Here is a 23,885-nt window from a genome sequence, read left to right on the forward strand (position 1 = left end):
ACACACACACAAGCGATCGCTAGCCCTGTCCCGCTCACTCCCCCTTTATCGTGCTTTGTTATCGAATTCCGCTTTGAGTTGCCGAAAAAAAACCAAAAACTGATCGCACAGAGATTATTTTTTGGGGGTGGGGGCGGGGGCGGTGTCTGGGTTCATTCGTCACCCACAAAATAGAAAAAAGTAGCAGTCACACTCGTAATCCCACAGGGGTCCCATCTTCTATGAACTTCTGAGGGAAACCGAAAAAAAAACACTAAAGATTCTTTGCAAGATTTAATCGAAAAATAATCGAACCCGATTGAACCCAAAGGGTGGCGATAGAGTCGATAGATCGATTCAAGAAGGAGTGGCGTTCGAGACGGTTCGAAGATCTCTTCCAAGACGATAAACGAAGTGCAAGAAGGTCAGGCGGAACGAAGCCGAAGCCGAGCGCCACAGATCGAGAGAACGATGCAGAAGGCGAAGGAAAGACGCGAGAGAATGGCTGATAAAATCATACAAGCTGGTCCGCCAGCTCTCTTTCGGGTCTTATTTTACGCTCAGCTCTACTGAGAGCCCTGGCACGCCGCGGTTGATAAGAGAGAGAGAGTAGAACCAAGTTTGCTGTTGTTCTGAGCCAAATAGGACCCGAAGAGAGAGCCACTATCAACACAGGCTGCTGTCTGTAGAGTGCAGTGTGTGGGGGGTTACCGCCTATGCTATAGGGATATCTGAAGCAAGGCCTACTCAAATTTATTGCCCAAATTGTTTTATTCAATTCATCAAAAAATAGATTTTTTTAAGCCGCGTTTTCCCCATCAGAAATAAAAATAAAATCCACAAATTTGAATAATTCATAAAACTACAACAAGAATAAATATTTGATGGAATGCATGGATTTTGTCCACAGATGCTCAATGCATGGCCTCCTAATATGCGGTTTGCCGTCGGTTTGAAGCATATTTGGGCTCCCAAATATCCCCTATATATCCCGTATATTGTCTCTGGCTAAACCCCTGCCTAATATTCCCCCAATGTGTGTTCCACTATAGTGTAGGGAGGGGCATAAAGACGCATTAGGCAAACAATGGCAGACTAGTGGGAATGCACATATAATGGCCGAGAGAGAGGAGGCACGCTTGTGCGGCATGTGCGGCATGTGCGGCATGTGCGGCATGTGCGTGTGTGTCCAGGACACTCCGAGGGCCGCCCCGTCAGCTGTCAACGGGCCACGGACAATTTGCGGCGTGGCAAATTGAAATCGAAGCAAGCCAAATCGAATCGAATCGAATCGAATAGAATCGAATCGAAGCCAGAGCTAAATGTTTGACTTGATGACTCAATCGAAGGGCGCAAATATTTGTGGAGCCTTCAAGGCATCTATCTGTCTGTCCGTCCGTCTGTCTTAAAGGTGCTGCTGGTGGCAGTACCGGGCGGAATGCCAGAGGAGGGGAGGCCCACACGAGGATGCAGGCCAAGTGCATTCCAGCTGCAGAAAGCGACAGGAACGAAAATGTTTGTCAGCCAGCAAGTTGGCCCGCAAGAAGAAAAAAAAACACGAGAAGAAGAGGAAGAGGAACAACAGCAGTAAATGGTTGGCATAGCGCAAAAGTTGCTGGCTTCCTGCTGCCTGGCCTGCGACATGCCACGTGCCTCCTCCTGCCGCCTGCCGCCTGCCGCACAACAGCAACAAAAATCACAATTCTCAAAGAATAGTTTGGACAACTTTTAAGTAACATCCAGCGAGGTTCAGGTGATGCCTCCTTCTGCTCCTTCTGCTCCTCCTCCTCGGTGGCACGGAAGTGTGTCACGACATTAAAGGAGGCCGTGTGGCAGTGTGGCAGTGTGGCCGTGTGGCTGCCGCTCGATACTGGGACGAAAATATTTCAGGCACGCACACAGCGCCTTCGAAAGAAAATATGCATTGGAAAATGTTCAAACATAAATTTAATAAACCATCGCTGTGTGGGGCATGCTGCATGCGGCTAAGCTTGCAAAATATTGCGTATACGCAGCGGTGTCAGCATTTTGCACCCAGCACCGAACGTATGCTTTCGTACAGCACATTTGTCTTGCTTATCGGCCCACCCACCCCACTCCACCCCACCCCACCCCACTCCACACCCCGGCCATGTGCTGACGTAATCGCTCATGTCGTTTTGGCCAAGAGTGATTAGATACCACCCACGGAGCGGGGAGGAGGCGGGGGAGCAACGGACCAACTGTCCCTGGCAGTGGCTGGCTCCTTGTCTGCATAATTTGTGCGAGACATACGATCCATTTATGGCAGCTAATAGACATTTAATCGCATGCCCCTAGTGCCCCCCGCCTGCCCCCAGAGTGTGGCATGTGCCTCAAGTGCCCGGGGAGATGAGATGGGATTTATCGCATGTCCCCCGACGGAGCTGCAGTGGGTAGGCGCTGTCCTTTGCACTTTTCCCCAGGATGTCGCCGATAAACTGATTAATCTCGGGCTGAAATATGCCACTTCTCGTAGTTGCAGGATGCCAGGTCTTCTCTATTTAATATCTAATGGGGTGCCTGCCACAAATGGAAGCAAGACATCCTCGTATTCCTCTATTTAAAAGACCTTTCGCAGGACTATTGTGCTCGATTCCATGCAATGGCTGTAGCTGGAGATCCAAGTCTTAGATCGGGGCACCACCTTCAGCTTTTAGTGTCCTTTATGCCCCACGAATTCCCCTTTAAAGCAGTCCAAAGAATCCCCAATTAACATTCAATCAACGGGGTACAAATGTCCATCGTTTTGTGCTTTCCTTTCAATGATTTGATCCACAATGAACTCTCATTTGGGGGTAAATATGATATGGCGGCGCTTTTGCCTGTCTACTTCTTCGAATTCCAGCAGGTCTATGCCTCATTCTGTGGCAAATGTCACCCTTGGTGGCCACTAATCGGTGCTTAATGGCCAGAAGGAAAAAGGTTCGGTGGCCGACGCTTTGTGCCGTGTCATGGCATTTTGTCAGCTTAATTTTGGGGCTCCCCCACCCCCGCACCCCCACACCCCCATCCGATTAGCCACCGATGACGCTTCTTCTTGTGGCAGATTTCTTTCTTCTTTGCATTTTCTTTAGAGAGCAACAGGAGAGGAAAATGCTTCGTGCTTTGGGGGGTTTTTTGTGGGTTAGGGGGGGGGCTAGAGGTTAAAGGTAAACGAGAGAAGAAGAACAGAGCCAAAAGAGGGAGAAACCAAATCTGAAAATTACACTAAAGAAAAAGTGCACGAAGAATTATTCCAATTAAGAAACTCTCTCTCTCTCTCTCTCTCTGCGGAAATATCGGATAACTTTCTCTCTATCGCTCTCTCGAGAAGCGGAGGGGAGTGAACGGGGGGGAGGGGCAACGAGTAATGAAAATCTAATCAGCAAATTGTTCAAATAACAGCGAAAAAAAATACAGACCCCGATTACCCAGAGTGGCAGGGGGGCAAGGGTGGCGCAAGGGGGCAAGAGGCAGGGGCCACGGGGCAGCAGCAGGGGGTCCGGGCTGGTTGTGGGTGTGATTATGAGCATTACTGATAAGCGGCACCCGCTGTGCGTACCCTTTTGTTTACAGAGCGAGAGAGAGAGGGCCGCCCCCCGAAGGAGGGGGGTGGGGGAGTGGGGAAACGAGTTAATCAATTGCCATTTGTCGAGAACTTGAAATAAATGCGCATCTCATTGCGCCAGGGAGACAGCGGATGTCACAGGAAGACTTGCATTCGTTTCGATTCGCTTCGATTCCATGCATCCATCCATCCGATTGCCTCTAAAGATACAATGCAAACAGCAGCCGAGAGTCGATGTATGCAGAAATATGCAGGAGGCAAGTGCACGTTGCATGCTCTCTATACATTGCGTATACGCGGCGTGCTCCCCGACAGAAGGACAGGCAAAAACAGACAGATATCCCGGATGGCTAAAAATCAATCTGATATAGATAGACAGATGGATGGAGGGGGGGTTGGAGGTAGAGAGGGATAGATGGAGCGAGGGAGGTAGGGATGGATGGATGGTTGGAAGTGAAGCCAGCAATCGACATGTGAATTTTTGTGCAAATTGAAACACGCTTTTGATACGTGCCTCACCCCCTCCCTCCCCACTCCTCACCTCTTCTGGCCCTCTCGATTGCGGGGGCAAGAGCTCTCTGTGTTGCAAGCAAACAAAAGAAATGCAAAAAAAATCTGTTACGGCAAAACACGCAATAAAGTATGCAGCGGCAGGATACGAGAGGCAACTGGTCAAGAGACCAGCCCCCCCCCCTCCTCCCTTTGCGTGGGGGGGTGTGGGGGGGAACACTGCAATGAAACGTGCGACAGATCTATTGGGGCATATGCACAACACTCCACTGATTGCCTCCGTATCTTGCAGAGTTTCAAGAGAATGAAATCGGCTATCAGTGGCCCCTCGCCCACAATCTGCCTCCGAAAGAGATGGAATATAATCGGGCAGCACGCTGCAGATACAAATACAAATATGTGCTGCTGTTCTGCTGTTCTGCTCTTATGCTGCTTCTGTGGTGGCTGCAGGGATAATCCCGAAACCCCGTTTGGAGCTGCAGTACCACTGTGGATCGTCCAGTGCAGTCCAGGCACAACCTTTGCAAGGGCTCTTGTGTGCTGCACCTGTAAGCCCCGGAGGCAGGCATTCCACTCCCCCCCCTGCTAGTCCTCGCCCCATTTTGTGATTCATTCATTCCAGTGGCCATGGGTCAGTCGGTCAGTCCGTCAGTCCGTCCATCCATTCATCCATCCCATCAGCCACTAGTTTGGGGCTGTCGCAGCGAACGCTCAAACCGCATTGCCACGACCATGCATCAGAGGAGCTGCCAGGCAGCCAGGCAGCCAGGCAACCAGTTTGAGCCAAGTGCTGATGATGGTGGTGGCAGTGGCAGTGGCAGTGGTGCACGTAAAAAACCAGAAGCATCCTACAAATTTTGTTTTCATCTCCATCATTTTTTAGAGGCAGAGGCAGTGGGCAGTGGGCAGTGGGCAGTGGGCAGAGGGCAGATCCAGGAGTGCTGGAGAGGAGGGGCAGCCAGAGGTATCGGTGTGTGTCCTGAAGGTAAGGATTCTGCCTTCTGCCCTCCACGACTGGGAGTGGGGCGCAGAATAACAACCAATTTATTTGGCCACGCTGCAAATTGTTACCCAACTCGCATTCGATCATCGTCATCATCGTCATCATCATCGTAGTCATCGCATCCCTTCGCAGGACCCTTCCTGACGAGTGCTCCACTGGTGGCCAGTCGTCCTCGTCCTCGTCCTCCTCGTCGTCGTCGTCATCATCAAAAATCGTTGATTGCAACAAAACAAATTGCATTTTAAGGAGATTACTTGTCCGGACCGTCTGCTCTCTAGATGAATAGTCCGTCGAGTGGGTTCAGTGGGTTCCCCCCCCCTCTCCACCGTCCCCTACAACCAGTTCTATTGGTTCTGGGGCATGAATCCCCCCCGTGTGTGTGTGTGTACGCCATGGAGCAGTACGGGGACGAGGACGAGGACCAGGACCAGGACCAGGACGAGTACGAGCCAGTGCGAGTGGCCGATTTTTTAATAAATCATGGCGCATTAGTATGGGATTGCACGAAAAAATGCACTGCATTGAAAACTCGTACCCCATATTTTTTTGGGTTTTTTTTTGGTTTTTCTGAAGCGAATTGGCAGACATCAATCGGGTCTCTGGCCAGAAGGGGGGGAGGAGGTGGGGCCACAGATCTCGGAATGATGGGGCATTACCCCCCCTCCCCTCTCTGTCGCTCCCGCCCCGAAGGTGAACCAGAATAAAACACACACAATTTGTAATCTTGAAATCTTGCAAACGGGCAGCCGCGGGGTGTAAGAGGGAGAGAGAGAGAGAGAGAGAGAAAGGGAGAGAAACCGAAATGGGAATCTAATTGAGAATTATTTCTGCTTATCTTCATTCTACACACACACACACACACACTCTCTCACACACACACGAAGAATGTTTCGTACTTTCGTACTCTTTTATCGAATTCTTCTTGGATTTTGTGGTCTGTGGATTTTGGATTGTCGAGCTGTTCGACGATGGTTTCTTGGGTCTCCCCAGTAGAGCCCCATCTGCCACGCCCAGATCCCAGCTCAACGCCCAACTGCTCGGCGCCTGGGACCCCCACAGCCCCCTCCTGCATCCACAATGGAATATTTTTTCAACGAGTTTTCCAAATGGAAACATTTATATGTATTTTGCATACAAAAAATACAACATTAAATCAGTTTTAATATTTAAATTGGGAAATAAAAATAAATAAATAAATATGAAATAAATAAAAGTAATTGAAAATTATTCCAAATAAAACAATGTATAGTTTTCGCCTGATATTGGATTAAAATATTAAATCAGTTTAAATATTTAAATTGGGAATTGGGAATTGGGAAATAATAAATTAATAAATAAAAAAATATAAAATAAATAAAAATAATTGAAAATATTGCATTATTATGAAAAAATGTATAATTTTCGCATGATATTGGATTAAAATATTAAACCATTTTTATCCTTTAAATTGGAAACTATTTTACGATATTATTTTAAGATTTTAAATTCAATAAATGAAAAATCTTGGAAATGGAAACATTTATTATTTTTGCATTAGTCACAAATGATAAATAAAATGCATAAAATAAACAAAAAAAAATAAAATAAAATAAATTAAATTATCAAATAAGTTGATAAAATCCCATGGGGAATTCTGCGCTTGTGTATTTTTCAGATAACGATATACAAAGTGGCATAAAAATAGCTGCATATTGTGTGGGTAAACATTTAATTTCGCAACTTTTATTGTTGCCATAATTATTCGTATTTAAATGGGAAAACAAAAAAATTGCTGGAAAATTGCAGAGAATAAAAATGAAGTTTTACAACTTGTTCAAATCGAGCGGAATTTGGGGATGGGGCCAGCCTTAGAGTCCTGAAAAAAGTCGCGGGCCCATAATATGTGTTGCCTGTCCCCTCAGTGCTGTAAAAACATTCGAATATATGATATTATGATCTGTGCTAAAGCTGTTTGCAAACGCCCGCCCGAGACCTGGCTAATAAAAACAAATCCGCGCCCCAACCAAAGGCTCAATCGTGTCCCGGGCAAAAAGGCGGCCAATAAAAAGACGAGGAATTGTAAAAAATGCATGATTCAGGCAGTAAAAGCCAGCCAAAACGACCCGGCCAGCCGTCGTCCTCGGAACCGCGGGGGACTTTTCCATGAGTCACCAATCCACGCCAGGATCCTTCCTGCTCCGCACGAAGGTAACAAACAAACAAACAAACAGGGACTTGACGGGCACGGGCACGGGCACGGGCACGGGTCGTAGCCAGGAGCCGGAGTTCTACCCAGCATAAATTTGCGGAATAAATTCAAATGCTTCCGTCTGTCCGTTGGCTGGCCTAGTGGCAGACCACGCGGCGTATTAGTAATGTAATTTGATTTGATTTTTATGTTCCGGCTGAGAATGGCAATCGGCGGGGATGTGGGGGAGACTAATGGCTAATACACGCACGACACGGACTTATCGCAGCTGCCATGCTAATTGCGGACAAGTGATTAACTTTAATTGCAGCAGATAAAAGCCCCGAATCGAGGCTACGAGATGCTCGTAATGCTCGTAATGCTCGTAATGCTCGTAAAGCCTACATATGTGTGTTTGCGCATCGCATCTCTCATGAATGAATGCTGCCACAATATGTATCAGGAGGCCATGGGTTTTGGCCACAAGTCAAAAGGTCCTGCAATTGGCCAACATTCCGTTCAGACAAACAGACACTTTTCACTGCGGATTAGAGATACCACAGCCAGAGAGTGGTCTGTCCACAATGCCCCAAAGTTTTTGCAAATTATTATTCTCTCGATGCCGATACCCTGTAGCCCCCCGGAAAGGACAGCCACGACGGCAGGAGGGCATCACGGCAGCTCCGTTTGAAACCCGTGGAAAAGCCCTCCACTGAGTATCGCGTGGTCGAGAGATTCGTCTTTGGGCGGCCAGCGTTCCTTCTTTGTTTGGATTTCGAATCAAAATTTGTGTGTGTGTTTGGGCTTTGGGTTTTCCATGGAATATTTGTAATTTATTTTGCAGACATTCAAGGAAATTGCTATTTATTTGAAACAAAATACTGCACAATGTGCATTCAGACGGAGGTTTGATTGCCAAACTGAAAATAAATTGGGGAAAACCCCACACACACACACACCAGCACACACACATAGCACCGGAGAGGAGGCCCGTCGATGGAGTTTGTGCAAATTGAAACTAATTAAAGCCGAGTAATCAATTTATATCTCTATCGGCATGAACGTTGCACTGCGATTGGTCCCGGTTTTCGGCTGGATGCATGCACCACCACCCCCCGCCCCCGCCCCCACCCCCTTTCGACACTCGACATCCGACTCTCGTCCGACGTCCACAGAGCGCAGAACAAACCGAAAATCCAATCAAATCTGCAGTTGTTAAAGCGTTTTGATTTCAGTTTGCAGTCGATTCGGTTTCTGATTAATTGCATTGCAATTATTTCAATTTGCAATTACAGTTAATATAATAATTGCCACTCAATTCAATGCAACGACTGCATTGATGATGGCTTGGCAATAAAAAATAAAAAATAAAAACACACACACAGGGGGAACAAAAGGAAAAGTATTCCCATTCACTTTCCCACTGTCCGTGATGGGAAAATTGCATTCATTGGCGACGGAAAATGTACATCAATTCATATTTTTATCAGCCACAAATGTTGCAACTGAATTGACGAGAGGATTTGACCTTTGAACGTGATGAATGTGAGGAAATATCGTTAGAGAGCGATTCAGGAGCGGAATGCAGATGTCTCTCGCATGTCAGGGCTTATGTGGAATAAAACCCCAAAGACAACGAATCGAAGAATCGAAGAAATGGCAATTCGATAGCTTTGATAGCTGCTCCAGCTATAAGCCATAACAAGTGTCGTGTAATTCAAGTGGAATGTGGAGGGGGGGAGGGAATGGGGGAGTGTGTTATCAGTCGTGCAGCTACAAAGTGACAGATAGCTAAAAATATTTAAAAAATGTTCTGTGTTGAACTGTTGACTAAATGAGTCAAAATAGTGCATCCCCCGAAAGCTTCCCATCCCCCACTCATATTTGATTCATTTTGTTGTTTGCAACCATTTTTTTGTATGGGGATGTTCGCCCAATTCCATGTAAACGATATGTCATAACATATTTGTCGAAAGAGGAGAAAATAAAACTACACTACCCCGATTGTTTACATGATAGATATACTCTTTATAGTTCGAGGCTCGGGCACAATGTATTTATTTATTTGGACGATAAATATTATTGCAGATACACAACGACGGAGTCGGTTATTGAATTTTATTTCAAGAATTCCATTAACTGATTAAAATATCAGTAAGCGACAAATAAACGATTTAGTTGCGACGAGTTTTTAAAGGTGGAAATTTGTGTTAGTTTTCCCCTAAAATACATATATATTTAAGATGCCTAGACTTATTCTCCCCACTGTAGCCGCAGAGTTTTTACATTGCTTTTGCATAACTCTCAATAGACACACACACACACACACACGCACGCACACAGAGGTGACGGCGGAGGTGGAGGGCGTTGCGCAAAGAGATCGAGGGCAGGCCAGGGTCATGGGAAGGCTACTGCGATCGACAAAAGCGACATCGTGTTCGGATGCTACTTACCGTTGTTTGTTTTGTTGTTGATCGGAATAACAGTTAGTTGTTGTTCGGCAGCATTCGGAACGTCGGAACACTATTTGTCGATGATGTAAAATTCAGCGGCGCACACTGTTAGTTTAATGGTTTTTTTTGTTTTGTTTTATTTGCAATGTTTTCTTTTGTTTCGTTTTCTTGATTATTTCTTAAAGCTGCAAAAAAAAACAAGAACCGAAATTCATTATGAGTACCAGGCTGGAATTTTTGTCGTTTAGAACGGGGCGGGTTCCCTAGCACCTAGGTACATAGAGGCTTCCATTTCTTGGAAGATCCCCGAAACAGAGGAGGCGTAATCGCTAGCTTTTAATTAGTGTGCGTTAGTCGGAGCACTTAAATGGATAAATGGGGAGTTTCAGGTGTAAAATGAGGTAATTTGTTAAATTTAAAAGCCAGACAGACTACTGAGCAAATCTTTGGCCAAGAAACAGGTTTCCCGGCGATAAAACCGGAAAACAAAATAAGAGACACAGCACAAAAACAAACGCAATCCAGAAAGCGAAAAGCATCGTCTAACTGTAAGTTTTTTTATAAGCAAATCATCATCTACGTGTGTGTGTGCGTGTGTGAGTGTGCGAGCACATGTACATTCAATGGAATCCAGTCACGACACGCCGCCGCAAAGTCACAGAGGGCAGAGGCAAACACACAGTCCCGCAGCACTCGCACACTCATGCAAAGACAAAAAGCAAAGTCAGTCAGACAGACAGACAGGCAGCGGCGCTGCCATGTGGGACGGGAGGAAGACGGGGACAGGGACAGTTCAAATCCAATTAAAAATAGTTGAAGAAATTAATTTTAGAAAACCACAGAAACATTGCATTATTGACGGTAGTCTTTGGGATATTTTTAAGTTTTTTGGCGTCATTGTCGCTGCCGCTGTAGCCGCTGGTGCCTCTGCCGCCGCTGGTGCCTCTGCCGCCGCCGCCGCCACCGCTGCCGCTGCCGCATTGACACAGTTCGCCCTCTCTCGCTCTGGCTCTCTTGTGTGTGTGTGCCTTTGCTTTGTTGCTTCTCTGTTACTGTTTGTTGCTTTGCTTAGCCTATTCTCTCTTCGAGTCTTTGGCGATGTATTTTGTTTGTCTTTTGGAACAAAACCAAAATCTGAGAGAGTTGCATCTTTCCATTTGAACAATTCTTGTTCCAGCAAAGCAAAAACACGCTGGCAAAGCCAGTCGTTCAAACACACACACAAAAGCAGAAGTCACAACACTCTCACACCAACACTCAGTCTCGCACACACACAAACACACACACACGTAGGCAGTTCAAATTAGTTGGCCAGAGTGAGCCAGCAACAACAAACTGCTGCTGTGGCGGCGGCGGCGGCGACGACGACGACGGCGACAGCGATTGTTATTTAAACATTTTTCTCTCATTCTGACACGCGACATTTCTTTCCCCTGTTCACAAAACACAAAAGACACAAACAAAAACAAAAACATTAAAAAAAATATGCAAATGCAAGAGCCGCGTTCAAAAACAATTACAAAATCACGAGAATCAAGCACTTGACGCGGGTCAAAGGCGGCAACGCGGCGAGACGGAAACTGCAGCTGACTACGTGGAAATACTAAATTTTCTAAACGCTCGAATTAATTTTGATCACTATTGTCTCGTCCCTATAGTTAACTACCTTTCCAAAATGTTCAATATTCCGTCTGTTCGAACCTTAGCGGAAAACAGAATCACGGAACCACAGAAATTCGTCCGCACCTCCACAACACACAGTTCACGACGACGACGGCAAAACAAATGCCCCCAAACAATCCAATCGCACGCTGGCCCCCCAAACCCAAATAGGCACCCACTTTACTGTCCGAAACATGTTTCATTCACGTTCACAAGTTTCGGGGCGGGAAGGCTGTTCTTTTAAATACGACCGCCTTGTTGCCGTCACATAAGGTACCTAAGGTGAGGTGAGGTTTGTATGGCATGGCGTTTATGTTGCTGGGTGCTTACCCTCGCTGTCCATACCTTTCCGTAGCACAGCCCAGAGGTTCGAGGTCGCTCAGCCGGTACTGTTAACAGCAGCTGCTAATGAACTGCTAAGTTTAAACCTCTTCTGTAGTTGTATGGAAATTTCTATACCCTGTATTCTTTACATTCTTCAATATATTCTTCTTATATAAGGAATATACATATTGATATTTTTAACAATATCAAAGTACTATCAGTGTTGTGGCAAAAAATGTACTCCATACCCTATGAATATTTCTGCCTTGGCGATTCCAGTCGCATGGTGAGTTGGCTAGGTTTCGCGTCAGCTGATCGAGTTCGAATGTTCCGCAACACAAGTATACAACAGTTTATTCGAACTTCAATGTGGCGCCCATTTGTGGGGAAATGCATTTTTTGAATAAGTTTCTAGGCCTGACTATCAGTATGCTCTGTTGGCTCTAGTTACGTAGTGAGCTCTGGCGGCTGATAAAATATCAAAGCCGTGATCGATAATCACTTCGTAGGCCGCGTTGGCGTACTTTTCCAAAATAATCTCTTTGATATTATGCAGCACCGATTCGGTGGAAATAAGGAAGTTCAGCACCGAAGTTAGTTCCTCCACGTGGGTGTCCAAAAAGGTTCGTGTCAGTTGCATGACGAAATTGAAGACATCGGGTGCCAGGCACTCGGCCATGCCCGTGATCAAATCCTCGAAGCTCTTGGCATTCACAATGTGCTCCATAAATAAAACTTGTCCGTAATCCTTCAGGACGAACCCCACACCGACGGAATCATTGGTTGGTCTCACCATCAGGTGGACGGCAGTGCTCGCTCCCACCCCACAGTCCACCGGGGGGGCGTCAGAGCCCACACTCGCCTCAGAGCTGGCGGAGGCCGACAGGGCCAGGGCTTTATCGGCATCCCTTATTTCACTCTGGCTGCGATCCGCCAATCGACAGCAAGCATTGAAGGGGGGTCCAAGCCCAGTTAGCTGAAGATCGGTCCAGATATTCGAGCACCGGGGTCTTGGACTTGTCCAACCTGACCTGTCCGTTGACCAGCAGGTAAATGCCTTGCTCTGGGGCCACCATCACTCCGGCGGGCAGGTCGTTGGTGGCCACATACGAGGACCAGTTCTGGTAGACGCGTCCGTTCCCATCTGCGAAGACCATGGAGCAGTTTGAGCTGGAGCTGTTGGGACTGCTGCTTTCGTGTGCCCACAAGGAAAATAATTACATTCTCCGATAGCCAGGAGGCGACTTACTGACACAACGACGCGAGCGGACGACAGGGTGACAGGAAAAGGATTGGCAGTCCTCCGCGCGATTAACGTCCTCCTCGCCGGCGACAACCAATACGTAAATTATGGAGGAGAGCGACTGTCTATTTGTGTATTTGCCTGAAAATACTCGTGTGGCTACGTCTCTCAGGGAGTGGGCAAGTTTGGCGAGGGCTCATACGCTGCTTCCAGACGGCATTGGCGGCGATTAAGCACTTCCGTGCGGTCTCGTATTCGAGACTTTCCCGTACTCTGGGCTTCTCTTCATCACCATTCGATGGCTCCACATAGCGTGTTACCTCGTGGAGCTTCCGCACTAAGATGTCTCCTTGGTCCTCGGACAAGCTGGAGATGGTGTCATCATAGCTGGTGCCCTAAGCAACCCGAACAATACTCACAGGTCCCAGAAGTTCTCCGCGGCATGATCGGCAAAGTTCTGCTGAACCTAATGTAAAAACCGGCAAAGAGAGCAAGCTTTGATAGTTTTAGAGCAGCCAGCATTTAATATTCATATACATTCTACCCCATGTTATGCCCGGCCTAGAAGCATATTCAAAAAATGCATTTCCCCACAAATGGGCGCCACATTGCCCTTCGAATAAACTGTTGTATACTTGTGTTGCGGAACATTCGAACTCGATCAGCTGACGCGAAACCTATCCAACTCACCATGCGACTGGAATCGCCAAGGCAGAAATATTCATAGGGTATGGAGTAGATTTTTTGCCACAACACTGATAGTACTTTGATATTGTTAAAAATAGCAATATGTATATTCCTTACATGAGAAAAATAACATTAATATTTATCCGATACCGAGTACCGGTCCCTTAAAAATATCTCTGAGTTTCTGTTTGGGCAAAGAATACAGGGTATAGAAATTTCCATACAACTACAGAAGAGGTTTAAGCTTAGCAGATGCAACTCGAACCTCTGGGCTGTGCTACGGAAAGGTATGGACAGCGAGCGTAAAAACCCAGCAACATAAACAGCATGCCATACAAACCTCACCTCACCTTAGGTACCTTATATGACGGCAACAAGGCGGTCGTATTTAAAAGAACAGCCTTCCCGCCCCGAAACTTGTGAATGTGAATTCATGTGTTTCGGATATTAAATTGGATGCCTAATTCTCTTTTCCATTAATGCACGAACAAATCATATGGAGTCGCAGCAAATTTAAATTTGGCTGTATGGTGAGTTTTTCAATGTTTTTCTTCTCACCATTTTACAAAATTGATTCATTAATCGGATAAAATTATCGGACAATTCTATCTAGCTAGTAATATTCTACGGAAGATCAAAAACGAGGAATAAGTAAAATATAGCTTGAATTTGTCAGGATATTAACGGTATATTTTTCAAATGCGACGGTATATTTTGGTATATTTCTGATGGTCGATAAGTCCAGCTGTTTATGTATCTTCGATCAAACACTTGCAGAAAATTTAAGAAAACGGAAAGTTTGCGAGAAAATGCCCTGTGTCTGAGAAATCCTAGCCGTGAAAGAGTGGTCGCCATGGACAAGATTCTGGAAGAGGTGAGTGGAAAAGAGTTCCTTTCACGCGATGCGGGAAAAAGAAAAGCCTTTTCACACCCTTTTTCCATTCGGGTTTTCAGGTCAAAGGCAATGTACAAAAGAAGTTTAACGAGGTTCGCGCGGCGCTGCATATGCGCGAGAAGCTGCTGCTGCGACAGCTGGAGGTTATCGCCAACACCCAGCAGCAGCAGATGCAGCTGAAGGCGTCGCCTGTGGACAGCGCGGATAGTGCGGACCAGGGCGGTGTCCGCTTCATCACTGGCGATGGGGACGAGGAAGAGAAGCTGCTGGCAGCCATTCGCAGCTTTGGCCACTTCCTGCTGGACAACAGCAACATGCAGCTGGCGCTGCAGGATTATCGGAACACCGGACTGCGCAGTGAGGACTACATCGAGCCGCTGGACGACCACGATACGATGTACAAATACCTGCAGGACCGCAAGATCTCCTACTATGACCTGGAGGACGAGGCGCAGCCCGAGGCCATTGTGGTGGACTTCTCGGGGAACAAGAGTGTCGTCGAGGAGAACGCCAAGCGTTCCATTATCAACATAACGCTGCAGGAAGCCAAGGAACTGATACGCAAGGCAAAGATACAGCGCGATTCCCACGTGCCTGTGGCCGTGCCGCCGCTCAATCTGGAAGAGCTGGACGATGAGCTGGAGTCGTCAATAGCCGATGCTGTCTCCAGTCTGGGCCGAGAGACGGCCAAGTCGAAGAGCAGCTGCCTCGAGCTGCCATCGGCTGATCCCCCCACCAAGCCCAAGGGCCGCAAGCAGCGCTTCAAACCAAAAATCACAATCAACAACTGCAACGGCACCATCAACCTGCGCAACATCGCCAGCCTGACGATCAACTGCGCCACCGAGGAGGCCGTCAGTGCGGAGATACCGATCGTGAAGTCTGCCGACTCCAGCAGCAACACCGATCACTCCCACTCGCATTCTCAATCGCAGTCGCAGTCGCATTCCACTCCGACAACCACCGCCTCCAGCTCGAACTATTCGAGCAATGCGAGCTCCCGTTCGCAATCGAAGAAGCAGTCGAAGAAGAATGCTAGGCCGGCGGCACAGACGGTGGAGGAGCCGCCAAAGCAGCAGGCCTCCAGCTCTGGCCAGTCTACACCGACCCCCAGGAACGGGTATCGTTTTCAGGAGGTAGACACTCACGACGTCACCTGCGACTTCTACAATCGCCTGCTCAACGAGATCAAGAAGAGCATGAAGGAGAAGCCGCGGCGCCCATACAACAATGTGCCAGAGCCAGAGCCAGAGGCACCCACAACGACCTCGTCTGTGCAGACAGCAGCCGCCGATTCTAGCTGCGATGCCAACTCCAACACAGTGCAGCCGCCGAGGCAAGAAGACGTGTCCATATCCAGCAGCACCACCACAACCACCAACACCCAGAGCCAAAGCCAGGCCACAGAGTCGGTGTCGGGGTCACAGATAGCGCCGGGGAGGCGCTTAGTCCTCAAGAACTTCGAGAACTTGAAGATCATCCTAGAGGCAAACAGTGGGGACGAGGACTCCTTCCATCCGGTGCAAATCGAGCAGTGGCTGGCCGAGATCATATCCGAAACGGACCTGGAGCCGATGCAAAACACGGACATTCTCGAGCACAGCCAGATCAACAATACCGAAAGCCCCTAGGCAGGCAGGCAGGCAGGCCAGGCAGCATCCCAGCGATAGCCATAATCCCACATAAATCGCAATCAATCCTTAAAACGCACTCAGTATTCTCCCCCACATATACACATATTCACGACTATTCGTACGTAGCTATAGTTTCCCCTTGAATTAGTTGTTTTATCTCGATCTGAGGACCCCCCTCATGTACTTATTGCATTTGATTTTGTGATTTTATCGTTTTGTAAGACTTGAAAGTGTACCAATTTTATGAGCCACTAGGCCTAGGCTAGCATGTAAGAGCTGTAGGCAGTGTTCACTGTTCGCCACATCATACATACAGTTATATAAATACATATATCTCTAATCGAAATCGAAATCGAAATCGGCCTACATTAAAGTGCTAAATGCCAACGTCTGGACCACACTTTCGCTGGCCCACTGGTTCGACCGGTTCGCCCGCTGAAAAATTGTGAAATATTCGACCAATCAATTGAAATTCGAAATGCGTTGCCCCACAAGTACATCCGCACATGGCACATAGCGCACAGCACACAACACAGAGCGCACAGCGCACAGCGCACATTAGACTTCCAAATCGGATCGATTGATAAGCACGCAGATACGCAGATACACAAAATTGTGTATGTACGTATATGGAAGTGTATTCTGACGACGCCACAGAAGCACCAGTAATGCTGATTACACATGAATTACAGAGTGACAATTCTAAAAACTAAAGACGAAACCCGAGGAACCTATGTTACATATATTGTATTTTGTGTGATTGCACGCTTCTTGAGACTTTCGTATGGTTCAGTCTTTCCGTTTCTTTAGGCGGTCCTGCCAATTATGTCCAGCAGGTAGGGGGTGTAGTAGGTAATGATGCAATCGGCCCCAGCGCGACGGAAGCTTCGCATGGACTCCAGCACGGCATCGCGCAGCTCGAAGGCACCTGCCTTAGAGGCGTGATAGAGCATGGCGTACTCGCCGGACACCTGGTACACGTACAGTGTGTGGTAGGGATAGGAGTCCTTGGTCTGTCGCAGAATATCCAGGTACGGCATGCCGGGCTTCACCATCAGCATGTCCGCCCCCTCGCTGACATCGCGCTGAATTGCGCGCATGGCCAGGCTGCGGGATCCACTGGGCAGCTGGTAGCACCGCCGATCGCCGAACTTGGGGGCCGACTGAGCCGCCTCCCGGAACGGACCGTAGAAGTTGGACGCGAACTTGGCGGAATAGGCCAGCAGCGAGACACTGTTCAAGCTGGCGTCGATCAGGGCCTGCTTGATGGCCCGCACGCGGTTGTCCATCATGTCGGAGGGAGCCACGATGTGGGCCCCAGCCTGTCCGTACGCTATAGCTATCTCGGCTATCCGCTTTATGCTCGGTCCGTTCTCCAGGCCTGCCTTGCCGAGGAGGCCGCAGTGGCCGTGCGAGGAATAGGGACAGATGCACACGTCACAGGCAATGAGCAGGTCGGGAAACCATTCCCGCAGCTTGGGCAGGGCCCGCACCACAGGGTTCACCGCCGAGTCCGCATTCGAGGCCTCCTCGTCCTTCAGTTCAGACTCTACCACGCCGAAGAGTAGCACGGAGGTCAGTCCCTTCTTGACCAGCGGCTCCAGGTGATCTCGCAGTCGGTTCACTCCGAACCTGGAGATCCCTGGCATGCTGGCGATCGGCTGCACATCGTCGTCGTTGCTCACAATGAAGACGGGGTACATCAGGTTGTGAGGCGAGATTTCACAGCCCGACTCCTGCAGCAGTCGCAGGGTGGGATGGTGCATGCCACTGTGTAGTTTCCGGTCCATACTTCCGTCTATTTCACTCAACTTTCTTTGCTTTTCTCCCGAAAACGGCAGAAGTGTCAACACCAGTGAGAATCAGCTGATTCAGCTGTAGTTTATCGACCCTCAGAAACATACCAAAATATACCGTCTCATTTGAAAAATATACCGTAACTATAATGAAGAGTGCAAGATATATTATACATATTCCTCGGTTTTGATATTCCGTAGAATATTACTCACTAGATAGAAACTTCAGCCCTGCCCACATAGTTTAATTCGATTAATTAATCAATTTTCTACTTGATCGGCTTATTTTAAATACTTGCTTTTTTGGATCTTGTCTAGAACAAGGTTTAAACAAAAAAGGTAAAGAAAAAAGCAGTGGCAACGTAAGTGAGTATGGAAGCAGCTTTACTGGGGGGTATGGGCATTTTAATACCCTATTATGTATACCCTGTTTTAAAATGGCCTTTTCTCAGATTCATATTTTTTAGACATATTCAAACATATGATTTGTGTCTTGTATATAAATCTCGATCCCGATCGATCTTGGTCTCTGTAAGAAGACAATAAGCTGCAAAATATCGTTGAAATAGCTTTAAAACAGAAACTGACTAGTTTCTGCATATATGTATAAATAGGAGCTTGAGATGACAAAAATTGTCTCAACTCTATAATATCAATTTCCCAAGGGTATAAAGAAGAGTCTTAACCGGTTCGGCCATCATTTTGAGCGCCAAATAGAAATTCTTTGAAAGTGAATAAGCGGCAAGGATTTAAATGCATTAAATTGAACCTTATCCTCTACTAGGCTAGAAAATAACGCAGAGTATGTGACATCAACATTCATAGGGAATGCTACGAGTTCCAGCTCGTGTTGATTTTAGGTAGGTACTACTATAAAAAAAAAATTGGAATGAATGCATGAGCTGTAACAATTACATTATAAATTTGGCCGTCTCCAATGATTTTGCGCGGAACATTTGGAACTGTCTTCGATTTACGTTTTCCCACTTCGTTCCGCCATGAAGTTTTAGAAGTTTAGAAGTTATCATAGGTATAGGAACCATTTCAACCTACTCCGACTTCCAATTCCAGAGGTTATTCGAATACGGAAATATAGCAAAACTCTGGTTCTGATTCTGCGTACGACTATTTATTACTTTTCAAGTATTTTCGTTAAAATTCAAGTGAAATAAATTGTATTATTAATTGTACAGCAATAAATGATGGTGTCGAATGCTACGTTCCTCACACCCTCATGCACACATGCTCGCTCGGGCGAGCCTGCCTCCTCATATTCCGTACATTTGCCCGTAAATGGAAAACTAAACATATGCACTGCACTACGAGTGTACATAGTAGTAGGATATACATTACAAGAAATACACACGAGTATGTACCCACACATGTGGGTATGTACTACAGATACAAATACTAGTAGTCGCAAACATACATTCCACGCTTAGAAGTAATTTAATTAAACACAAATACGTAAAATTGTGGTGTCGCCTGTCCCCGTCGTTAAAACTTGTACTTTCGACTTAAATTTAGTTAGTGAAATAATCAGTAAACGAGAACGAGAACAGAATTAACTTCTAACTTAATCGTAAACGTAAACGAGTTGGATAAATATTTGGTTTGGTTTTCAATTGTAAGTAACAGCCATTGGAAGTGCGTTTGGGTTCGGTTTTGTTCTTCTTCTGTTGAGAGATGCCTTGAGCTGCGATGCGATGCGGATGACGATGGCGATGACATTAGCCTCCACTAAGAAACCAGAGAATGGTGATAGTGCACACGTAGCTGGCGACGACGCTGCCGGAGCTTGGGCAGCGCCGGCTTGACTTCTGCTGCTCCGTGCAGAGTGACTGTGTAGGAGTGCAGCTTGATGAGCGGCTCTCTAACTTCAAGCTCCGTTCTGGGCTTGTTCTGGTCGTTGTGGTGTGGTGGTGCTGTTGATGTTTCAGATGTTGCTAATGCTGCTGGTGTGTGGGCTGATGGTGTGCTGGAAGTAGCATTCCGGAGACACGTTGTGGTATTATCCGTCTTTATAGTAGTTGCTGGTGGTGCTGTTATACGTGGCTGGCCTCCCTTGCCCCCTAGTCGTCGCGCTACTGGTCGTTCGCCTTGAGCTGGTCAAGCGAAAGACACTTGATAGAAGAGCCACTCTTCCATAAATGACGGAACGAATGCCTTCGATGTGGTGAACTTAACCTTCGGCTTGAGCAGTGACAGCTGCTCTTCGAACAGCTCCAGAGATTCAGTGCAGCTGGTGCCGTTGCCGTGAGTCAAGAACTTGCCATCGGGCTTCAGCACCTTGAACGAGTGCTCGAAAATGGTCCTAATAAAATCCCAGTCGACACCGACAGGTGCCCCCGTTATGGGTATGTCGGTGAGGTCCCCGAACACATAGTCAAACTTGCGGCCCTCGCCAATGAACTTCTTCAAGTACTCTACACAGTCGCCCACAACGATTTCGTACTGGTCGCTCCTGCGCTTCTCCAGAACATCGCCGCAAATCGAATTGAGATACTTGTTGCAGGCCTCCATCACCAGCTCATCGATCTCCAGCATCACCACGTGCTTGGGGTTCTCCTTGAGCAGCTCGTACAGCAGGGCGCCGTCCCCGCCACCCAGAATGCAGATCTCCTTGCCCTCATAGTTTTCAATGCCACGACCCATCAGGGTTTCCGTATAGATCAGATCGGACTCGGCGATGTCTGTAAAAAGGGGGAAATGATTATATCATGCTCGAGCTCACACTGGCGCTAATCGATTGCCGATGGCCTGGCTTGGTCTGGTTGCCTTTATGTGGCACTTACTCTGAAGCTCGTCCAACAGCAGCATGTTTCCCAGGGTCTTTGAGTGTAAGATTTGAATCTTCTGGAAGGGCGAGCGCACCTCGTAGACCAGCTTGTCGATATCGTACTCAATGATGCGCTCATCTGCGAAAGATTAACCATTATTAGAATATGCTTCAACATGTGTACATATCTATGCGAATAGGCATTAGAATTCAGTTGACTTTTGGTGGCTAAGCGGCGGCATGCTGAGAACCAACGGAGAATCAGAAGCAAAACGAACCGAAAATGATAGAGAAAGAACATCAAAGTAACACAGAGGCTCGACTCCCATCAAAAGAAGGAGCGAGTCCGACATTACATTAACCAAAAATCCGAACTAACGAAAAATGGCTGAAATGAATCTATCATGCTTGGTGCCTCTAGAACTCTCAGAACATCAGCTCGGTGCTGCATACGCATACGCTCAACGTTCATTCATACGAGTACATCAAGATGTACGACGAGTATTACATAGTACATGGTACATACATATCAGTAATCAGTATATCAGTAGTTTGCTCTATTTTGTAAAATGAAAACCAAAGAGTATACGTTACCTGACGATGGAAAATACCTAGGGACATCACCGCGCCTCAGGGCGGGCAGCTTTTGTCCCCTAATGGCCTTCAGTTTCACGGCCAAGGCATTTTCCAAGCTCTTGCCATGCACCAAGCCCTAGTGGGGGTGGTGGTGGTTCGATTCGATTCGATTCGTTTCATTTCGTTTCGTTTCGTGGTTGGTGGTTGGTGGTGGTGTAGGTGTAGTTGTTGTTGATCGAGAGCGAGCGAGCGAGCGTACGTAGGAGCGAGGCGAGGCGAGGCGAACGAGGCGAGTCGAGGCGGGGCAGGTGACAGACACATGTTGTGCATAGGGCGTATAAGTATAATTTCAATAGTTTACACATTATTTTATAATTCAGAGATAATTTTGGTGAAATTTCAGTTTGGTTTTTCGTTGTTTTGTTGTCGGATTGCAAGTGGCCCCGAGATGTGGTTGTTCATGGCGCGAAGATGAGAGATCGGATTGATCGTTTGAATATATATGGAAATAAAAAGTATACAAAAATTAAAAAATAAAAACAAATTATCATAAATCATTTAGAGGAGGGAATAAGTACAATACAAAGAACGTCCGGGCCGTCTTTGAGGGCCGTCTTTGGAAACTAGTAGCGTGACGGAACAAGCATGCAGAAACGTCCTAGGTAATTCGTATTTAGCTAGGATGTAACGCTATACATATGTACATATGTAGGTGGGTGGGTGGATTGGGTGGCAAACCGATTATATTCATGATGTGTTGTACATAGTAGGTGCATAGAAAATTTCTCTCAGGCCTTGGGACCGACCACCGTGTAATCGCATTTGCACGGATAACATTACTTCACGGACGCTCAAGGCCCAGCAGCGGAATTTTAAAAGACTGTTCTCGGATTTTCAGGTGGAAAAGTGGTACGAATATATAGTGGGTGGTGGGTAGTGGGTGTTTTTTAGGTATGAGGGGTTTTTTGTTTTTTGTTGTTGTTGTTTTGTTATATTTATTGCAAATGGAACTGGGCGTAACTAAACTAATTCGACCAACCTGAGCTAGTCATATATATGTCGATATATCCGCCGCGCTTTATCGGTGGCAAGTACTTGGACCGATCGGAATCTAATTTCTGTCGCAGAATCAGTTCCATGGTGCGCATGGTCTGCAAAGTAATGCTTTATTTAAACCTCTTACAAACACAAATGCTGGCACGGATTGGGTAATTGATGAATAAATCAAAAATACATATGGTAGACCACAGCGTAAGGAATGACCTTCGCGGCGAACTCTACGAGCGCCCCCCGCTTAGGCAGCCCAGCCGCAAAACTATTAATAGTCGCAAATACTTGGATACTTATGAAAAAGGAAAGTGAATAAACCAAAAAGGAATCTACAGACCGAGCCATAAATATGCCTCGAGGGCCTGCTGCTGCTGCAGCTGCGATGCAGATTGCAAAATACATACCAAGAAAAAACACACAATGTTTGTGGGGAAATCGCAGAACCGGCATCAAGATACGCGGAGGCTACGTGTGTATATGTGTATACTCGTACTATCTACATATGTTTTTCGCTGTTTTTTGTGGCATTGGATCCGAATTTCAATCAATGAACTTGATTTCGAAGCGACCAACCCCACGTGGGCCCCAGAAAGAGAGCAGTAACGAGAGAGCGGGAGAGCGGGGGACTGGTGAGGTAATCTAGCGCAAAAGCCTAGTGTTAGGCCCGTCGTCAGATGATATGCATATGCACGATACATACATGTAAAGCCACCAAATCGGCTAGCGGAGGTGTTAGATAATACTTTAGGCCTTGTATGGTGGCATTGGGGAGAGGGTAGCCGCACTGTCGGCCCCTTGAGGCCAAGGACAAGCCAGCCCATGAGTGACCCAGAGGCCGAGGGTTTGGGTACAGCACGAGGCATCGACGACGCGAAAGGGAAAACGGTCTGGCACGCCCCCGCCGCCGGCACGAGACACGCACACACTCACCCAGACAGAGACACAAACAACCGTGCACTCGAATGTATGTGGAAAATCAATTTCCCTGCTGGCGGAAGAAACCCCTTCCTTCAGCTAATCAACACCGGAAAGCTAGGTGTTTTTCCTGTGGCAGGGGTAGGGTTTGGGGGCACCTCATGTGTAAGTATGCGATGGCAAGGACGGAAGGCGAGTGTTGTCGGTGTAATCTTAGGGAATAGCTCTACATACATCAAAGGACATTATGGGCTCCTTGCCAGCGGGCAGGAAGTACTCCACATTGACGGTCAGCAGGCCGTGCTGGAAGATGCGGCAAGTGATAATCGTGGCCTTGTTCTCGTGCAGCACCGAGAAGTACCCGTTCTCGGGCGACTCCATGCTGTATGCCAGCTCCAGCTGGGGGAAGACGTGCTCCAGTTCGTTTCGCAGTATCTTGGCCACCTCCTGGCGCTGCTTCTCGTCGGCCGTTTTGGCACTATCCAGCGTGAAGTCGAACAGTATGGTCTGGGCTGCCATTGTGCTAGTCCACAGATTTTTCCAACTTTTATTTTCTCAGATTTTCCGGGCTGAAAATCCGCGATACAAATGCGCGCAACAACAAAAGTCTAGTGATGAGCGGAAGGAATCTCTGCACAATCGAT

At 47.2% G+C, this 23,885-nt stretch overlaps 4 protein-coding genes and 1 long non-coding RNA gene across 8 annotated transcripts in view; 2 read left to right on the forward strand and 3 right to left on the reverse strand.

Moving 5' to 3' along the window:
* app (Palmitoyltransferase app) overlaps window positions 1–11,580 on the reverse strand; it is a 66,166-nt gene extending 54,586 nt beyond the window's left edge. The window contains exons 1-2 of one of the 3 annotated variants that reach the window (XM_015187292.2): window positions 11,347–11,572; window positions 9,681–9,865 (exon numbers count right to left, since the gene is read on the reverse strand). The gene's annotated coding sequence lies outside the window, so the exon portion shown is untranslated. Of the gene's footprint in view, window positions 1–9,680; window positions 9,866–11,346 lie in introns of all 3 variants that reach the window. The other 2 variants (XM_015187291.2, XM_033381720.1) reach the window with 2 other exon arrangements.
* A 2,741-nt stretch (window positions 11,581–14,321) lies between these two features.
* On the forward strand, window positions 14,322–16,477 carry LOC4813488 (uncharacterized). The gene is made up of 2 exons (XM_001353325.4): window positions 14,322–14,470; window positions 14,551–16,477. The coding sequence occupies exons 1-2, from the start codon at window positions 14,348–14,350 to the stop codon at window positions 16,120–16,122; spliced, it is 1,695 nt and encodes a 564-aa protein (XP_001353361.4). The 5' UTR covers window positions 14,322–14,347; the 3' UTR covers window positions 16,123–16,477.
* Window positions 16,478–16,701: 224 nt separating this feature from the next.
* On the reverse strand, window positions 16,702–17,993 carry Pbgs (Porphobilinogen synthase). The gene has a single exon (XM_001353326.4). The coding sequence runs from the start codon at window positions 17,913–17,915 to the stop codon at window positions 16,932–16,934; it is 984 nt and encodes a 327-aa protein (XP_001353362.2). The 5' UTR covers window positions 17,916–17,993; the 3' UTR covers window positions 16,702–16,931.
* Window positions 17,994–19,028: 1,035 nt separating this feature from the next.
* Sms (spermine synthase) lies at window positions 19,029–23,873 on the reverse strand. Of its 2 annotated transcripts, none has more exons than XM_001353327.4 (4): window positions 23,476–23,873; window positions 22,316–22,427; window positions 20,717–20,839; window positions 19,029–20,614 (listed from the first exon to the last, which is right to left on the reverse strand). In XM_001353327.4, exons 1-4 carry the CDS (start codon window positions 23,758–23,760, stop codon window positions 20,031–20,033), a joined length of 1,104 nt encoding a protein of 367 aa, XP_001353363.1. In that variant the 5' UTR covers window positions 23,761–23,873; the 3' UTR covers window positions 19,029–20,030. The 2 variants fall into 2 exon arrangements, with proteins under 2 accessions (XP_001353363.1, XP_003736171.1); XM_003736123.3 differs by lacking the exon at window positions 22,316–22,427 and adding an exon at window positions 21,295–21,412 and having other exon boundaries at window positions 23,476–23,871.
* LOC26534013 (uncharacterized) lies at window positions 21,461–21,824 on the forward strand. Its single transcript, XR_001453098.2, has 2 exons — window positions 21,461–21,617; window positions 21,680–21,824. It is a non-coding gene; the product is annotated as an uncharacterized lncRNA (long non-coding RNA).
* Window positions 23,874–23,885: the final 12 nt, after the last annotated feature.

Source organism: Drosophila pseudoobscura, chromosome X, assembly GCF_009870125.1.
Source record: "Drosophila pseudoobscura strain MV-25-SWS-2005 chromosome X, UCI_Dpse_MV25, whole genome shotgun sequence".
Classification (NCBI taxonomy): domain Eukaryota; kingdom Metazoa; phylum Arthropoda; class Insecta; order Diptera; family Drosophilidae; genus Drosophila; species Drosophila pseudoobscura.

Coding starts and splice junctions, on each gene's coding strand:
- LOC4813488 (XM_001353325.4), top strand. CDS start 14,348: ATGTATCTTCGATCAAACACTTGCAGAAAATTTAAGAAAACGGAAAGT. Junction 14,471..14,550: donor TGGACAAGATTCTGGAAGAG/GTGAGTGGAAAA, acceptor TCGGGTTTTCAG/GTCAAAGGCAATGTACAAAA.
- Pbgs (XM_001353326.4), bottom strand. CDS start 17,915: ATGGACCGGAAACTACACAGTGGCATGCACCATCCCACCCTGCGACTG.
- Sms (XM_003736123.3), bottom strand. CDS start 23,760: ATGGCAGCCCAGACCATACTGTTCGACTTCACGCTGGATAGTGCCAAA. Junction 21,413..23,475: donor AGCCCATAATGTCCTTTGAT/GTATGTAGAGCT, acceptor CACCCCCACTAG/GGCTTGGTGCATGGCAAGAG. Junction 20,840..21,294: donor TAGGTATTTTCCATCGTCAG/GTAACGTATACT, acceptor AATCTTTCGCAG/ATGAGCGCATCATTGAGTAC.